Raw genomic sequence first — 17806 nt, forward strand, 5'->3', positions numbered from 1 at the left:
TGTATACTTTAAAAGTAACATCAAAAGCATTGATCTTCATTGTGGCTCAGTGACTATTTTAAAAAGTAACTTAGTTGTTTCTGACTTATGAAATATGGATCTAAGGCTTTTATTAAATTTAAGTGCACTGATGTACTTTTGTTTATTTTCACCCTAATGTAGTTTAGCTGCTAGTACTGGCACTGCTCCAGGAGAAAGTTGGCTGAAAGCAACATTAAAGGAACTAGATATTAAGGGATGAGTAGGAAAGTAAAATCTGTAGAAAGGAGCTTTCAGGATGAAGCATGTCTGTCCTTCAGGCTATGCTATTTTTTTGAAACGTGTTGATACTTGAACTCCAGTGAAATGGCTGACTTGCATTTTATTGAAAAACATTTCAAAGTCTTCCAATCTAGTTCATGAACAAACTGAATTTGCAGTTCTTGATTTCAGCCGACTGATCTATGACTCTTCCTGTTTTGTTAGCCAATGGGACAGTCCTTTGAGGATAAGCATGTAGCTTGGCACTCAGAAGCACAAAGATGTTTTCCAAACTGAGGTCTAAGACAACAAAGAAACAAAGGAAATTCCTTCAAGTTCCCCATAAAGCTTTTACTGTAGTCCTTCAGTGCTTCCTTTCATAGATCTGAGGCATTGTTGTCCATCTTGTACTCAAGTGCCATATCTAGATTCTTTACCCTGTGAAAGAAGGCATGGATGGTTCCCTGAAGGTTGTTAGTGTTCATATGCCAGGCTTGAGAGAGAACTTGTTTGATAAAGGGTCATCTTTAGGTAGTGCTTGCAAAAGCACCTTGGTTTGACTTCTCAGCTGGTGTACTGGCCAGTACTTGAGAGACTGTAAACGACAGTGGTCTTCAGAGGTAATTAAAAACCTGGAGTTGTTTGTGGAAATAAACGGAGTTCAGTACAACTTTGAAATAGTATTTATATGAACTTTGACAATCATTAACCAATGGCTTCAACCTTTGGTGGGTCACTGCAACATTTTTAATTAAGTACCATCTCAAAACACCTTATATATTAGATTATGTTGTGAACTTGCAGCTTTGTTTCTAGATATTCTAGGCACACCAAAGCCTGAAGACAACTTTAAAGAAAGTGTATTTATTAAGTGATACTACAGAGAGCTTCCTGCTAGCTTTAGATTTACACAGTCTAAAATGTTAGTCTGCTTGTTGTTTACATCAGAAAGGCATGGAGAGCTGGTGATTATCAAACGGAATGAAAGCTGGTGTATGCCAGCGGTGATATTCCTGACTGTTGGTAGGTGACATTACAAGAAAAACTTGGGCATATGAGAGTAAATCAGGACTTTCTCAGACTTAGGCTGAAACCAGTTAAATGAATTTCTTGTACAGAAGGTACAGATGAAGCTGATAGTGAAACCATGCTGGAGTCCTAAATTAGGATTTCAGATTGTCAGAAAGCATTATAACAAGCTGATTCACCAGCTGCATCTCCTGCATGTCATTGTCTGAGTCAGTTTAGTTTATTCTTCAGCTATTAGAATGCTGTTACCTTTTGAAGCAAGCAGTAGACTGGGTTTATGGAATGCTATACAACTTGCTTGAAAACCATGTACACAACCACTTCCTTGTTTGTTTTTTTTTTTAGGATCCCACCTCTTTCTCTTAGGAAGAGAAGAAAGGATAGAGAGAGGATGTGAAATACATATAGTATACATATTAATGTTTGTATAAGGCTTGCAGTTACTTTTCCTTTGTGTGATAAGAATAGTTGAGAGAATAATTCAGGTAATTAAGATAATAAGATTTAATACGTGCTGCTTTCAGGGAAGCACAGAATGCAGATATTAATTCACTGTAGACATTGAGTTCAGTTATCATTTTTGTCAATAAGTCTAAATCAATGTTGTTTTTCCTAAACAAATATTGTCTGCGTAGCAAATATGATGGTAACATTTTGGGGCTTACAGTAGGGTGTTGCAGCATACGTCTGGGATTCTCAGGCAAAAATAACTAGATAATACATACGTGATGTGGGATGCTGTGGTCTATCTACAGCTGGCCTTACATAAAATATTAAATCTATTGTTCCACTGCAGTATTCATTTGGAATAACTCAAACCTAACATGGTATTGCACTGATCAGCACCTGATTAAAGATACTAAACTTAAAGCTGAGATGCTGAGTTCATGTATTTTAGTTGACATACGTAAAGTGCACATCTCACATACCTATACAGAGATCAATACAAATGTCTGTTACCTTTGCTGTAGCTTAAAGAAGCAGCCGTAGATCTGTGCCTTGCCTGGTGCTTGACCAGGTAGGTGAGCAGTGCTGGCTGTTTTCTCACTGGAACCTGCAGGGGGCTAGAAGGTCTTTAGTGGTTTAGCCATTGTTTGGTTTTGTTCCCCTCTGTCTCTTTAAAGATTGATCTTTTCAAACTCAAAATTCCTGCACTTAATTAGGAGGTATCTACCTGGTCTTAGGCAGGCAGATGCAAATGAGCTCTCCCTGTGCTCTTCGTCTGTTGGACGTAAGCTCTGTGGCAACCTGGGAGCAGCTGCGCTGTTCCTCCATCTTGGAGCCTCAATGACTCTGGTTTGGAGCCGAGTTGTCTGCTCAGTTTGGAGTGCTGCAAAGGGTGAAGTAGGCATGATCCTGCCTGCTGGTCTGCAAACCTGGCCTTCTTTGGTGGAAAGTGTCGGTGTTCCTGCAAGCAGCGCTTGTATTCCCAGTCTGGTTAATTAGCAGGCTCTTGAGGGAGACCCCTCTGGGGGAAGAAGATGTGCTCCTAAAATGGACTGACACAGTGGTCTTGCTAATGTGAAATAATAGGTAGTGGCTTGATCAACAGTGCTCTTGGTTTGGTGTGTATCCCAGCTGTTGTTGGTTACCTCTTCAAATGTAACTTAAAGGAGATCAATGAAGCCGGTAAACTGCAGAGGTGAGCTGAGCAACCAATGCTGTCAGCTAGGACCGTCCTGCTGAAGCTGGCTAGCTAAAGGGACAGAGCTTTCATGGTTGTGGTGAGTAGAGTCTGGTGGGTTGCATGCCTCGCTGCTGCATCTGGTACCTGCTGCAGCACAGGAGGGCCCCAAGCAGAGCAGCCCCACGTGTTTGTGCTTCACTGGTAAGAAAAGGCAGAACAGAGTGGATGTAGCATAGGTGTAGTATGCCTTGTGAGAGGATGATGGCAAGGGCAGAAGTCCTGTTTCATGTTTGGCTAGATTTATTGCTGTGTTCCTGTTAAGATTTTGAATAGGCTGTGGAGTATCTGGCTGTCCTTGGTATTGCTGCAAACAGCTGAGCACCCTTTGCCACGATAATAAAGAGTAGCAAATGGAAGGATGGTTGAAACTTGGCTACATCAATGATGCTCTGCGAAAGGGAGGCATGGCTGTAGGCCTATGGAAATACTGCTGGTTAAGTAATAATCAGCTTTTAAAAGAAATGTGTTTAGGAGAGTGAGGAGACTGTTGAAAAACACCACAGAAAACATCAAAGGTTTGACAGTACTGGCTTTTTTCAGTCTTTCCAGAATGTTGTGCTAAGCAACATGACATTTCTAAAGCAGAGGTGTTAAACCATATGCTTGTATGCTTACTGGTGTTTTTGCCATCCCTGACCCAGATATCCTGCAGCATCACACGTTCACAGCACCTGGAAAACTTGATCATCCCCAAGCATGCCTGTGTTGCAGAGTAAGCTTGGGTGGTACACTGAAGCATTAGGTTAGCAGATATCTCCATTCCGTTTAGGTTTGGATGTGTTTTGTTCCTGACTGGCTGATCGAGGGGTAGAGACTTGCTGTGTGGACATCTGCTACTTGGGCTAACAGCGTACCTCGTTAGTGAAGCATTTTATTCTTGAGTTTCTTTGCCTAGCATGTTTTGGATTTCTAGTACGTTTTCAAGCAATATGTTTGATTCAGGGTGAGAGGAAAAAATGAAGAGAAAATTGCTGGGTAAATGTCTTATGGGGAGGATATTAGGGATATACTGTAGATAAGTAGGATGAGAAAGATGGAAGATGAATGAGGATAAGAAATAAAGTTTTGGAGGTGAAGGCATGGTCTTTTAGACTATGAAAAAGTAGATGAAAGTGCATTTTGGTTTTTGTGTGTTCTGATCACAGAAGACAGATTCCTGTAAATCACAGCTTCAGGGTATGTGATGCAATGAGTGAAGGCATGGTTGGTGTCTAGTTCTGGCTAATGCGTTTATGCCTTCTAAAGGATGTTTTTTCTACATCTCACAAATACTTTGTACAATGATCTGGTGGTTGGAAGGCTTTTTTCTCCCCTTGATTTGAGCTTGTGGGAATCAAATCTAATTTTTTGGCTGTGAGCGCTTTCATCTAATCAAAAACAGTTTTGCCATCCCACACTTGAATGTAATATTTGAAAGGCAGTATGAAAAGGGGGGATTTATGGTTTGGTATGATTTGCAAAGGTTCCTATTTCTCCATTTAAAAAGGGCTGTCCATTAGCTGCTGCTGTGCTGAGATGGAGTTACTTTTTCCAGTTGAAATTATGCTTTACTTGCATTCTGTTAGAGGACCTTGGGAAGCATTTTTTTTCCTGTTGTTCAAGGTCTTTAGAATCTTAGCAAGTACTGTATAAGCTGTATTGAAGAATTGTGACAACCATTGAGCAAGTCATTATTTTGAGGAAGTCAGAAGATTAACAGTTGTCAGCAACACTGCTTCAGGAGAATTTCCTCTTCAACCTGGTTTTGTTTTTGAAAAATTTGCTAGGCAACTTGCTCTTCTTTTCAGGTGTGTCTAGGTTGTCTCCAGTTGAGCTAGGACAGGAATCAGACCCTGGTTCATGCTGAGCTGGTGAATCAGTGTAGGTCAAGGTCTCTTGTGCCTTTGGTGGCTGAAGGAAGGTGTAGTGAGCGTTCATCAGAAAATATCTCCAGCAGCTGCTGCTCTTCCTTCTCTAGTGATCAGTGAAGAAATCAACAAAAGAACCGGCTAGGCTGGCTGCATTACTCCTTAGTCCTTGACCAGCGTTACTGCAGTCCACGTGCGGTTGTGATCAGCCCCTGCTAAGCAGAGGGACAGATGGATTCCCCTGGTCAGAGCTCAGAGCTCCCTTCTGCTCCAGCTGCACCTCTCAAGAGTGCCCCTGACCCCTCTTGAGCCCCAGAATTGTCTGGGAGCTGGCAGTGGGGTTGGGCTCACAGATGCTTGTTTGTGCAGGGATGACCTGATGAGAAAGTCAGGAAGCAGAAGAGCTGGCAGTGCAAGGCCTGATGGAAGGCAGTCAGGAGCAGTTGTGGATTAATGGGCTTAAATGCTTTGTGACTGTTTTCTGCAGATGCTAGAGGATCTTTTACTTTGTAGTCTAGAAATGTGGTGTCTGCTCCTCTGCTCTGTCACTGTAGGGGGTTAATGAAGGTGAACAGAAGCCAGGGTGGTTGGGGTATTTACGCTGATACACTTCTGCTTCAGTGCCCATCAGTGAAGTAGTTGACTGCTTCCTTATATATTTTTCTACATTTTTCTGTGCTGTCTTTAGTTTATTAAGATGTTTTAAAGTAAGCTTTTGTTTCTATTCATTTTTGTAATGGGAAGTCTTAACTGATCTGCAGTATGTACTGCAAAAACCAGCTGTTGAACGTACATCACAAACTCCTCTGTCTTTCTTTGTGTATTAGCAGCATACTTGCATGTCACTGCTTCTGTACTATTTTATTGCTTTTGCTCCTTGTATTGCTTCTGACAGCTTTGAGTGTTTTGGAAAAGTAAATAATCCCAATGTCAGTTTATGTATATTGTATCTTTTTTCCTCTGTTCAGTGACAGCAGGTTTACTGAAAAGATGAAAAAACAACTGTTGCAACCTCTTCTTTTTGTCACCACAGGTGGCGACAGACAAGGTTGCAGGGAAGCTGAGCTCTACTCTCTCATGGGTGAAGAACACCGTATCGCACACCGTCAGTCAAATGGCCAGTCAGGTGGCAAGTCCATCTGCCTCCTTGCACACTACATCCTCCTCTACCACTCTGTCTACGCCTGCGTTATCGCCATCCTCACCAACACAACTGAGTCCAGACGACTTAGAATTACTGGCTAAACTTGAGGAACAGAACAGGTGAATGGAAAACACCTTGGTCTTCAGGATATAGTAATTTAGACTAAAATTGGGTTGTTGCAGTTTCAGCAGACTCTGTTAAAGGAGGTTGGGTAAAAACTTCATGGCAGAACACCTTCATTTCAAGGCCCCTAAGTTAAAGAATTGATGTTCTTGAGATATGTGTTTTAGATGCTCTATTTTTGTGGAATGTTCGAGGGTGTCTTTCTCTTCCAGTCTTACAGGAGTGTTTATAACAGCCTCTTATCTGAAGAACTTACGCTGGAGCCACATGGTCTTCAGTATTCAATTTAAAATAGAGTATCATAGGGTTGAGACTCTTGTATAAACTCACATTCTTAAATAAAAATGATATTCCTGTTGGCTTTTTGAAATCAGAAAGACCTCAGAATCCCATTGTTTTCTTGCTTTCCACTATACAATATGCTCAAATTTAGTCTTTAGCATGTTACTTGTTTACTGGTTTACATGGGGTAAAATTTAGTTTATAAAATTTAGTTGGAAACACTAGAATAGCAGTTCTGCTCTTCTGTTACTTATACAGTTTAACGGCTCAAACAAAATTTTTCAGTTTGTGTTCTGTAATTTAGTCTGTGGATCAGGATATCTAATCTAGTACAGGTACAATTAATAGAGGAGGCTTTGCATCTTCTCCAATGTCATGTGGCTGGAGACAGTGTTCAACTATCTATTATTTGCAAGAAATAATAGGTGCATTCTGCTGGTATGCTAATGGTGATTGGTGCATAATACCTTAATTTCATGAAAGGTAAATCTCTAATTAGTCTTTCTTGTTCTTCTGGACTTTTTTTTTGCATAGGCTGCCATTCTCTTTGCAGCCTTTGCATGCTTGTATGTTTATCCGCACCATCTGTGTTTAAGATCCAACTTTTGTTTGGATCAGTTGCTATTGACTTGCACAGTCATTGCAAATTGACAATCTCATTCAGAAATAAAATTGGACCATATGGTTTCTTAATGCTGAATTTCTAGAACCCTTATTTCTGCTCTTGAGGCATGATTTTTTTTAAGTTATCTGGCCTCTTGCAATGTTTTGTTATATTTGACGAGTATGTTTTAGTAGCCTATGAGAGGTTGACGGTAAAGGAAAATTTGAGTTCCAATAGCTTTCAGACTTAAGCTCTATAGCTATCTGCTGCCTTCCATTGAAGATTGCTGTCCCTTGTGCTTCAGGGAAGTGCAGAGACTGACAGTTGAGCTCAAACTGGCTTTTGCTCCAGCATCTATTAGCTTGCTGGACTTTGCAGTGAGGCAGCTGTGGTACTTGTGGTTTTCTTCTACTGATTTAGGTGTGAGCGTAGTAACTTTCAGTAGAGGAGAAGAGGAACTGGAAGGAGGGGCTAATGCCACTGTCTTCTGGCATGCCTTCTCTCATATCCATATTCTGCAGCCTAATAGTAATGCAGTTTACAGGGAAGTTCTTGATGAAGAATGGAAATCTGCTCCTAAACCACCTCATCCTCTTTCCTTATGGTTTATGGGATGGTCGCTCCTTTGAGGATGTATTATGTGTAACTTTTTTTACCATGCTAGTACCAATTCAAAATTTATTAAAAGAAGAAAAAAATGGAGGTAAATAGTTCTTTGAAGAAAGCTAATTGGCATTTAATCTGAGGTTTTCAGCTCTGTTCATGACCAAGGGACTAACTTATATATGAAAAGCAGTAATATCTGTTCTTTGGACTGCTTATCTGTGTTAGGGCATAATGCTTCTGCCTCTAGAGTAGTCATATTACACCCTGTAGTTAGACTAGTTTGCTTGTTGAAAGCTGCATGTGAACTTGGGCTTGCTAATCTTCTTCACATTAGCTTTTTGCATTTAGTAAAAGTTAAGAAAACTTGTTGGGTTTCATTTGATTTTTTTAAGCTAGATCTGTTGTTCAATCCTATATTTAGTCTTTTTTTGTTGATGAATTCTAATCAAAGTCTGTCCTATCAGTTTACATTAAATGTACCTTTTCTTGTGAGATACAATACTTTAGAGCACCAAGTTTTCGTTTATTTAATCATGTGAGGTGCACTATAGTTTAGGAACAGTTTGAATCTGCATTTTAGCACAGTGACACTTTGGCAAGGAATTGTACTCTGAACACAGGGAAGTTCTTGTTTCTGCTTAATGGAAGAATAGCTGGTGATGGATAACTTTAAAGGTTTCATTTCCATTGTTGACTTTCATATGAATAAGAAGAATTTGAATTTTTAAACAAGTTAGAAACTGAAAGAACTCAAACCGTATCAAGTTATGAAGGTATCAAGGATTCTATAATCCAATTATACTGAAAGCCTCCTCAGAATAGTGAGGTAGCTCAGTCCAGAGTCCTGTTGGAGTTGTTTGGCATTAGTAAATCATTTATGAAGTTTTAGGTGAAAGAAAACAGTCACTGAACACCACGGAACTTGTATGCTACTTGCTTTATAACAAGTCTCCCGTTTTTAAATCTATGGATAATGAGCTTATCCAGGTAAGGTCAAATTACTGAAATCTGGCATAACTTTTATCAGAAGCTGTGAAAACTGAAAGTAACTAGTCAGAGCCTTTTACAGTTATAAGGGTTTTTGTAATTGTATTTATAATCATAATGTTTCTTCTGTGCTTGTTTTTCCTCTTCATTACTTTGATCTTTTGATACTGGCCCAGGCTGGTAAAGGAATTCCAAACTATGTTTTCATTACGCATAAATCAGGTTTCTAAACATATTTTTGATTTTTTTCTCAAAATGAGATTTTTCTGCATTGTCTTAATATGAACTAAATTGAAATCAATTGTGGAAAAAAAGCTTGAAGTTTGTTTGAAGGCCATACTATTTAACCTTTCTCTAAATAATGAAGTACTTCTGCAGAGACGGTACTTGTTGTTATTTTCATTAATGAAAATACATTTTTCCTAATTTGCATAAAAAAACAATAGGTGAAAGCTAGGTGCAGGGAAAGATAATGTAAATAACTCTACCTTGGTTGAGAGCTTGAATTGTAGGTACTCCAAAACTTGTGTAGAAGGGCTGTAACTTACTAAATATCTAAAACCTGACTTGGCCTTGCTAAAATACTGGAAGGTTTTTAGATTTTGTGCAGATGCATGAGAAGTTAATCAACCATATCTGTCTGCTTTACAGATGGTAGAATTCTTGGAAGTTCAAGAACAAATAAAACTGTTGATACAGCAAAACACTTTTTTTTAAGTTACTCTTCAATTTTTGCTCTTAGCTAACATGTGGTTTAAAAAAACACCTTCCCCCGCTTGTGGGGCTCGGTATGAGTTGAGGATAAACAGAGCAGGCCTCTTTGCCATGGATCCCCATCTGTCTCTACCTCCTTGCAAAACTGATGGTCATAGCAGCCAGCTAGCAGGGAAATCAGTGAATTGTTCTTCTTCCAAAGCAGAAGCACTGAGGTTGCATCTTCCCTATAGGAGGCAGCGCAGGTCAGTGCCCTGCAGTCTGTAGGAACCTGTCCAGCACTTGGTACATCTTTAATATACCTTGCTACCTGATAATCAGAGAAGTTCTCATGTCTGAGCTCCAGGCTTTAATTACCCATTCATTAGCTGTACTAACAGCTGTTGTTGCCTGGTTCATATTCTTTAGGTCTGAGACTTCTCTCATGCACTTAGAAAACACCGTGTTAATTTGAACAGTTGTCAGCAAACTTCAGGCATTCTAAAATTGCTTTGAGTTTTAGTTATTCTGTCTGTATTTACATTGTCATCAAAAATATAATGAAAAATGTGTCAACAGGTGGCTTTTTTGCAGGCTTCTTTTGTCTTTACTTTAAAATTACTGTCTTTTCTAGGACTTTTGACATTTGACACTATTGTTAGGATATTGAGTAAGGATATTTAACTTGCTTGTGTTTGTGTTCTCTTTGCCAGAGTGATGCATGACAGCCCTATTTTTTTGGTCTGTTGCTAGTAAAATCAAATCCTCTTGCTGGTACTTACACCTTAAAATAAAACTCATCAATATTTCCTGTAGCACTGTTAATCTCTAGTTGGTAAATGTGTGAAAAAGTTGGACTTGCAATGCTTTTGTACTTTCTCTAATTTGATCTTTTCACATTTTAAGATCTAGTTCATGAGATCACAAAGAACTTGTATTAAAATCTCACTTCTGTTAGTGCTGATGCATTTTAAGGCATTTTTATTCCTTTCTTGAAAGACTGCAATGTGAGGTGCTCTTCTGTCCTCAGAATTACTTGAACTCAAGAAAAAACAGTAACATTGAGCAGTTCTCTTCAAATTTAGTATGGGTGGAAAAACTGTACTGCTGAACCTCTGGATGCATTCTTTAAGAGTTTGAAGAACTGGCTTGTAAACAAACTACTAATAGTATGATACTGTGATAAGGTCTAATTTTTTTTGCATGCTTTCTTTGCAGACTCCTGGAAACTGATAGCAAATCCTTGCGATCAGTAAATGGGTCAAGAAGAAATAGTGGATCTTCTCTTGTATCTAGCTCATCAGCTTCTAGCAATCTCAGCCATCTTGAAGAAGACTCGTGGATCCTGTGGGGGAGGATTGTGAATGAATGGGAAGATGTACGGAAAAAGAAAGAAAAGCAAGTTAAGGTAGTAGCTGGACAGCTTTTGTAGGATATATTTGTAATGTGATATAAGTGATAGCTTTTTATTTTTCCTGTTGGCTTTATTCTTTTAGATAAATATGTAATAGAAGCTTCTGATTAATTCTGCTTCAATTCCTAAGACTTTGTGCTTCCTACATGACCATTACTAGGCTTTGGTTTTGCCTAGTATGTCTTAATGAAATTAGATGCATACCAGAGATTTCAGCATACTTGTAATGAGAGATTTCCTTGAACACGGGGAGATATACTACGTTTTCAAAATGGAATTACCTACTTAGTAATACAACAGCTGGATGCTATGATTATTTTCCCACTGAACAGCAATCTCTTTAAAAACATTATCACTAGAGGACTTAATTCTACTGTATGAAGATCTGATAGGAACTTAGTTTCATTGTGCGTGCCAAGTAACTTGACCCCAGGGATGACCTTAAGTGAAAGAACACACAGTTTCTGAACTCTGAGTGGACCAGACAAATTGTGACCAGTGTGTGTCCAGTCTGGGTCAGTTGTGGGTTTATGCAGCAGCAGAATTCAGTTATACTTCAAATTTAAACTAAAAAGCATCTAAGGCATTTAACATATCCGTGTTTCAGAAGCAGCAAGTACAGCAGCGTGGGATTTTTGTTCATAGGCAGTCTGTTCTGCTTTGGTTCTTTATTGGCTGTAGTCAGTAGTTTTATGTGCAGAATACAAATTTCAAGGTCTTTTGAGCAGTTTGAAGTGTGTGTGTGTGTGTGAATAGGTTGTGGGAAGGCAGAACAATGGACTAAAGCAAAGTATCTTTTATGTGAAGCAGTTGTGAAGAAAGAACATGACTTGAGAGAGGAAACAAGGGATGAAAATGAATTCAAGACTTTCTGCTTGCATAGGGAAAACAGTTTCTGGAAAGGTGTTCCCAAAATGCCATGAAAGGAAGGCCACAGGAACCTTGCAAAAAAAGAAAAAGACACAAGTGGGATGATAATAAGTAGATCTGGTTGGATAGAGTTCAGTGTTTGAACTGCCTGCATGTGGACGTTTTAAAGTGTAATGTGTCACTCACTTTTACTGCTGGTCAAGTATCATTTAGGGAGTGTTTGACTAACTTTTACTAAATATTTAAATATATTGCTAGTGAGTTTTTCACTGCTTGTTAAATAATTCTCAGGTGTGTTTTTGTTTTTGTGTTTGTCAAAAGTCAACCTAAGCTTTGTTATCCTGCAATTAAAATGGAATATGGGAACATCCATACCTTTTTCAGGATGGTACTAGTAGGTATGATTTTTAGCAGCACAACCATCTCTTCGTTTTGACTATGAAACCTAGTTTGAAGTTATTAGATAGCTAGTAAGTTCTTGAAGCTTTAGGCATAGGTGTATATACCTTCTTATGTATGTGGTAAGTTCCATTTGTGTGTCTTCGTTCTGCTTTGGAACGTGCTTCCTGTTTATGGGGAGATTCTGAAAGAAGACAAGTCCTGCATTACAGTATGCATAATACTATGTAAAATACTATCTTAGTGATAGTTAGTAGGTGTGTTTTCCTAGGTGTGTTTCCTCTAGGAATGATGAAGATACTGACCCTGTTATTTTTGTCAAGGAGGTGCATGGTAACTTAAGGCAAGGGATTACTTGCTAATGCTTTGTTTTTATTTTTAGCCTTTCTGAGTTATTAGATGACTCATCTGCAATCTGATAGTGTGTTGTTGACATATCAGCTTTCCACATCTGTCTCTAGCTATTATGTTAGGCTTGTCTTGGAGTTGGAGATGTAGGAAATAATATAGGGTGTCACAGTTGTGTCATACACTGGACAAATAGTTGAAGTGACATTACTAGGATGGTTCTGAAAATGGCTGGATATCTTGTGGATATTAGAAAGCTGAGGTCAGTGATGTAAAGCTGCTGTGGCAGAGTTCAAGTTTAATAAGTAATTCAAAGCAGGAGTGTCTCTGAAAGTATCATTGAATTAACTAGTCTTTCTGGCTTGGTATCTTCCTTCTTGGAGAAGTAGGAAAAATACTTGGATAAATAGGAAAAAGAGGAAGCTTTGCACAATAGAAGATGACTGGCTTCAGAATAAATACTAGTGAGCAAAATAAACTATTATGTAGGAGACAGCGTACTTAATAACAGTTCTTAAGGTTTAAAACAAGAAGGGAACCTTCTTGTCTTGAAGAGGGGGTCTTCTAGGTCAGATTGATCCCAGTTGCAGAAAGTACTACTAAGTCTGTAAACTCCCTGACTTGTACTTTTTCATCAGTTTTTTCAGATCAAGCAACAAAACTACTTCCTACTTGTGCTTTATGAAAAGACAAGTACCAAACTTGAAATCTGGTTCTCAGATCTATTTATCTGGGAAGGTTTGAGTTGTATGGTACTTAGCTGGTGGTTTTTCTTGTGTTTGTTTGTTTTTTTTTTTAGGAATGTAAAGTTAGTTCAGTAGATGTGAACTTAATGTCTTCTTGGTACATCTTCTTGCTACATCTTCTTGGTACAGTGTCAGAAAATAAATTTAAATACTTTCTTAAAACAAAAGAGAACTTGGAAATACTGGCACACCAGTGAAATTAGATGCATCAGTGAAGTGTGTCAAGTAACTTCCAATAGTAGTATTGTGCTATTTTTTTCTGATTGGCTATGTTGTGGTTAGTTCCACTTTATTGTTTACTTGTATTTGGGATTATTTTTTACCAGTAATTTATTGTATTTTAAACTACAAATATAATTAAGGGTGTTGTCTTCAGTACTATTTTGTGGAAAAATAACTATTAAATTCTGGGTCAGGGGAGTTCTTTTTAAAAAAGTATATACTTTTTTAATACTCAGGTTTTTGAAGTAGCTTACAGGGGAAGAACTGCTTTTATTAGCTAATTTAGCCAGTTAAAACGATGTGACTCACTTCAGTTAGCTGCCAGTAATCTATCAGGCTACAACAGAGGCTTACACTTCATGAACTACGTGATTGGTTTGTGACATGTTGTGAACGTTTTCTTGTTGTGAGGAAATGAATTCCTTGAAATGCTATGCTTTTTAGGCTTATGCTTATTTTCAGCAAGCAGTAACTTTATATCCTTCTTTATGCTTTAGGAGCTTGTTCGAAAAGGGATACCTCATCATTTCAGAGCAATTGTTTGGCAACTGTTATGCAGTGCTCAAAGCATGCCAATAAAGGATCAGTATTCAGAGCTTTTGAAGATGACATCTCCATGTGAGAAACTAATAAGAAGGGATATTGCTAGAACATACCCTGAACATGATTTCTTTAAAGAGAAAGACAGCCTTGGACAGGAGGTTTTGTTTAATGTAATGAAGGTAAGACAGTATTTCAGTCCTTGAAAATAATTTAACACGAATGTGTGTAGAAGTTTGGAAATAATTTGCATTGTAGTAACTGAACTTGCGTCAGTTACATGTATTCTAGTTTTTTAAACTAGTTCTGCTTACCAAATTATATTCCAGTTTCAAAGATAGCTTTGAAATATTCCTATAGTTAATGATTTTATAAGAGATTTAAAACATTTGCCCACTAAACATACATTAAAACAATCACAGGGTTACTGTTGAGACTATAATGGAGTAAAGTATACTGTGAAGCAAGGTAAACAGTGTTGACAATGAGAACACTGTAAATCAGAACTAGCACTTTTTAAGTGTTTTTTAAGGTTTAAGTGTTTCTGAACCTGTATACTGTAACAGAAAATGGCAGATGCAGGCTAATGTGCAGCACCTAGTGCCTAAGCACAAAATGAGAACACAGTCCTAAAATTAAGTTGTTGTATTGCCTCCATTGTACCAGAGCTTAAATTTTGAAAGACTTTTTTCCATAGCACAATTTTTACAGAGAAGTTAGCAGGTTTCTAAATCATAGTAACTTTTATAATTCCAGGATGAAGGTGCAGCATGCGTGGAAACCAATACGTTTCTTCCACCTGTAAATAAAACTTCAGATTTTCTTTTCTGAAGAGAACTAGTGTTTCTCTGTCAGGTCTCCTGTAGAAGTGGTAATGCTGTGCAGTTTGTATGCCAGTTCTCTCTTACCTTAGTATACTTGGCAAATTCATGTAGGTAAAAACTGCAAGCTTTTTTTAGGTGTGCTTTAGTTTGTGCTTTCAAAGCCATCAGAGAGCAAAGTTCATACTCCTTCATAGCTGCAGGTAGCAACTAAATATCTGACCAAAACTTCTGAATAGAATGTCTGTCATCTCTGGATTTAGGAGAGGAAGACCAAGTTATTAGCAAAATAATAGCATGCCCTATTATTTCATTCCACTAATAATGAGACTTTAATTGTTCAGGGTCTTAAAACTTTATTTTGTAGGCTTATTCTTTGGTGGATCGTGAAGTTGGATATTGTCAAGGAAGCGCTTTTATAGTTGGATTACTGCTTATGCAGGTAAACGTGGTGTTAAAATGTGAACGTTTAAAATCCCAGCTAGAATGCGTCATTGTGGTGGGTGGGGGTTTTTTAGATTATTTTTTAAAATAATTTCTGTTACAACGCAGTTGTCAAGGGCTACCACTTACTCTGCAAATCAAATGAGACTTACTCTCTGTAGTCTTGTCTTTACCAGGAAGATACTACCTTTCTGGGTGAGAGAATACACTTATTTCCCAGAGCTAAGATAGGATTACAGAATGTTGTTTAAGATATTAATGAAATTCTCACTTTCGTTTCTGTTACATGGAACCTCCTCTAAGTTCAAATTAAACTTCATAAATTTTATAATCCTCAAGTTGCCTTTTGCTTTATAAGCTAGGGTATATTATAAGGAATTTGCAGACCTCTGTTTCAGTTTAGATAGGATTTAGGTAGGATTTGGTATATACAAATAGGTTATTAGAGTAATTAGCTATAAATACCTCTTTTTACAGAGGAAAAAAAAAGAGCAAACAAAACCGTAAACCCTCTCCATCACCCACTCTATCCTTACTTTTCCTGAGTTTTTACTGTGTTTTGTTTGTTTTAATATAGATGCCAGAAGAAGAGGCGTTTTGCGTGTTTGTTAAATTAATGCAAGATTACAGACTACGAGAACTCTTCAAACCAAGCATGGCTGAACTGGGCCTTTGTATGTACCAGTTTGAATGCATGATTCAGGTACATACAGAAATCTATTGGACTTCCTTTTCAGTAACTAGTAATAATGGACTTGGAAATTACACTTAAAGAGCAGGCATGTCTGACTAATAAGCTGTTCTCTGCCAGTAGCTGGTTTCAGGACTTCAGAAGTATATCCATGTGGCTATATGATGTACTTTTTAAACTTTGGCAGACTCTGTCTGGTTTTAAATGTTGAAGCATGAGGATTTGTGGTGCTGTAGTTTAGGCATGTGAATGTTTAATCCTTTTTGGATTCGAGATTCAAAATTCATATCTTCATAGTCAATTTATAGCCATTTAAAAAAAAAAAGGTGACAGAAAAATAGGCTTGTGTTTTTGTAATATGGTTCCTAACATGAGGGTGTCACATAGTGAATGATAAGACATGGGGATCTGGCTATACCCTAGATCTCTCCAGCTCTTTCTGTAGCCTAGCCCATTCTTAAGTGTGATTTAAGGATTTAGAAGTTTGTGACTATTAGGATCAGGAAGTGTTCTTGTAATCTGTACTGTATAGTGCAGAAATACTGTAGAGCATTATATACTGGGACTTTTTGGTTGAACTGTATGTTTTTTCATAATGTTATCTTTCCACATTCATATCAAATAACACTTCCAGTTGTGTGTTTTATATAGCTGTTGCCTGTGCTAAATAAGTTACCTTTTTTCTTGTATCGTCAAAACAATGTGCATAATAAAAACTACTGGCAAAAGCTTAACATATATTTTTTCTCATTTTCTTTTCCAGGAGCATCTTCCAGAGCTTTATGTGCACTTTCAGTCTCAGAGTTTCCACACTTCTATGTATGCATCATCATGGTTTTTAACTATCTTTCTTACAACTTTTCCACTACCAATTGCAACAAGAATATTTGATATCTTTATGTCTGAGGTAACTACTCAATACTCACATGCTCCATTTCAAGAGTAGATGTTAAAAGCAGTTATTTGGGTAGCAGTATGAATTCCATTCTGATAGGCAAATCTCAAGTACCCTTGTTTTTCAGGCCTTATGCTTAACAGATTGTTTTGTAGGGCAAGTTTTTTGTGCACATAGCTTCTCTGGGAAGAGCAACTACATTTTTGAATGTAGATACTGTACTGTAGATACTGCAACTTTGTACTCGAAGCCTATTGAAGAGTTACTCTATCTGTCAGAAGTTCTGGATGCCATGCAGTGGTATCATATAACATGGACATCAGTTTTCCAGTATTTTGGGGTAGAAAGTAATTCTGCTTTCAGGCCAAAATTAAAGTTCCATGGGGATAAGGAGATCAGGAAGAGGGAATGTTGGCAAAACCATTGCACAGAAGATGGTGAGTAGCCAAAGGAGTTTATAGAATTAATCACTGGCATTATTAGTATAACATTGAAAGCATATTTAGAGGTAGAGCTTTGAGTGGTTGTAATTAGTAACAAACCGAAGCTTATGATCTGTTTACAACCTTCCTCTGCAATAATATTTTAAGGAAATATTAAGTCAAAAGTGGATCCTCTTAGCTGACACTCTACATACAGTGTCTTGGACATTCCTGAGTTGGGTATTCCTATGCATCTCTTTAAATAGTTAATTGCATTGTATCACATATGAAATTAAAATATCCTTTTTTGAGAAGTACGTATCTTTTGTTCCTTTTTTCCCTTCTTCTACTAGATATGTTTTATGCTTTTGATAAAGCTCACATAAAGAACAACTGTCATTCAAGATATTTTTACCTCAGCCCTAGCCTCTCTGAGGAGGATCTGACATCCTCCTTGATCTTCATACAAAAAAGGAACTTGGGACCAATTTGTTATTTAGAGATTTTTCAATTTCCCTCTTCCTTGTTTAGGAAACTGGATGAGCTTTCCAATGTTAGTAAATAATAGAACTAAATAATAGAATCATCCTATGCTGTTGGCAATGCCATGAATAATTGTTGGTTATTTTTTAACTTCTGTTTTCAGGGTTTAGAGATTGTATTTCGAGTAGGTTTAGCTCTACTTCAGATGAACCAAGCAGAATTACTGCAACTTGACATGGAAGGAATGTTACAGGTAAGTTAAGGTTGAT

General features: G+C 37.8%; 1 protein-coding gene across 8 annotated transcripts in view; it reads left to right on the top strand.

The window, feature by feature from the left end:
* Positions 1-17806, top strand: part of EVI5 (ecotropic viral integration site 5) — a 78929-nt gene that overhangs the window by 5918 nt on the left and 55205 nt on the right. For 6 of the 8 annotated variants that reach the window (XM_080602845.1, XM_080602840.1, XM_080602842.1 and 3 more), the window contains exons 2-8: positions 5837-6066; positions 10461-10650; positions 13739-13963; positions 14970-15044; positions 15624-15749; positions 16501-16644; positions 17701-17790. In XM_080602845.1, the coding sequence (XP_080458971.1) occupies positions 5837-6066; positions 10461-10650; positions 13739-13963; positions 14970-15044; positions 15624-15749; positions 16501-16644; positions 17701-17790 (1080 nt within the window). Of the gene's footprint in view, positions 1-5836; positions 6067-8454; positions 8550-10460; positions 10651-13738; positions 13964-14969; positions 15045-15623; positions 15750-16500; positions 16645-17700; positions 17791-17806 lie in introns of those variants that run through there. The other 2 variants (XM_080602847.1, XM_080602846.1) reach the window with 2 other exon arrangements.

The sequence above is a fragment of the Anser brachyrhynchus genome, assembly GCF_964034855.1.
Source record: "Anser brachyrhynchus genome assembly, chromosome: 8".
Classification (NCBI taxonomy): Eukaryota; Metazoa; Chordata; class Aves; order Anseriformes; family Anatidae; genus Anser; species Anser brachyrhynchus.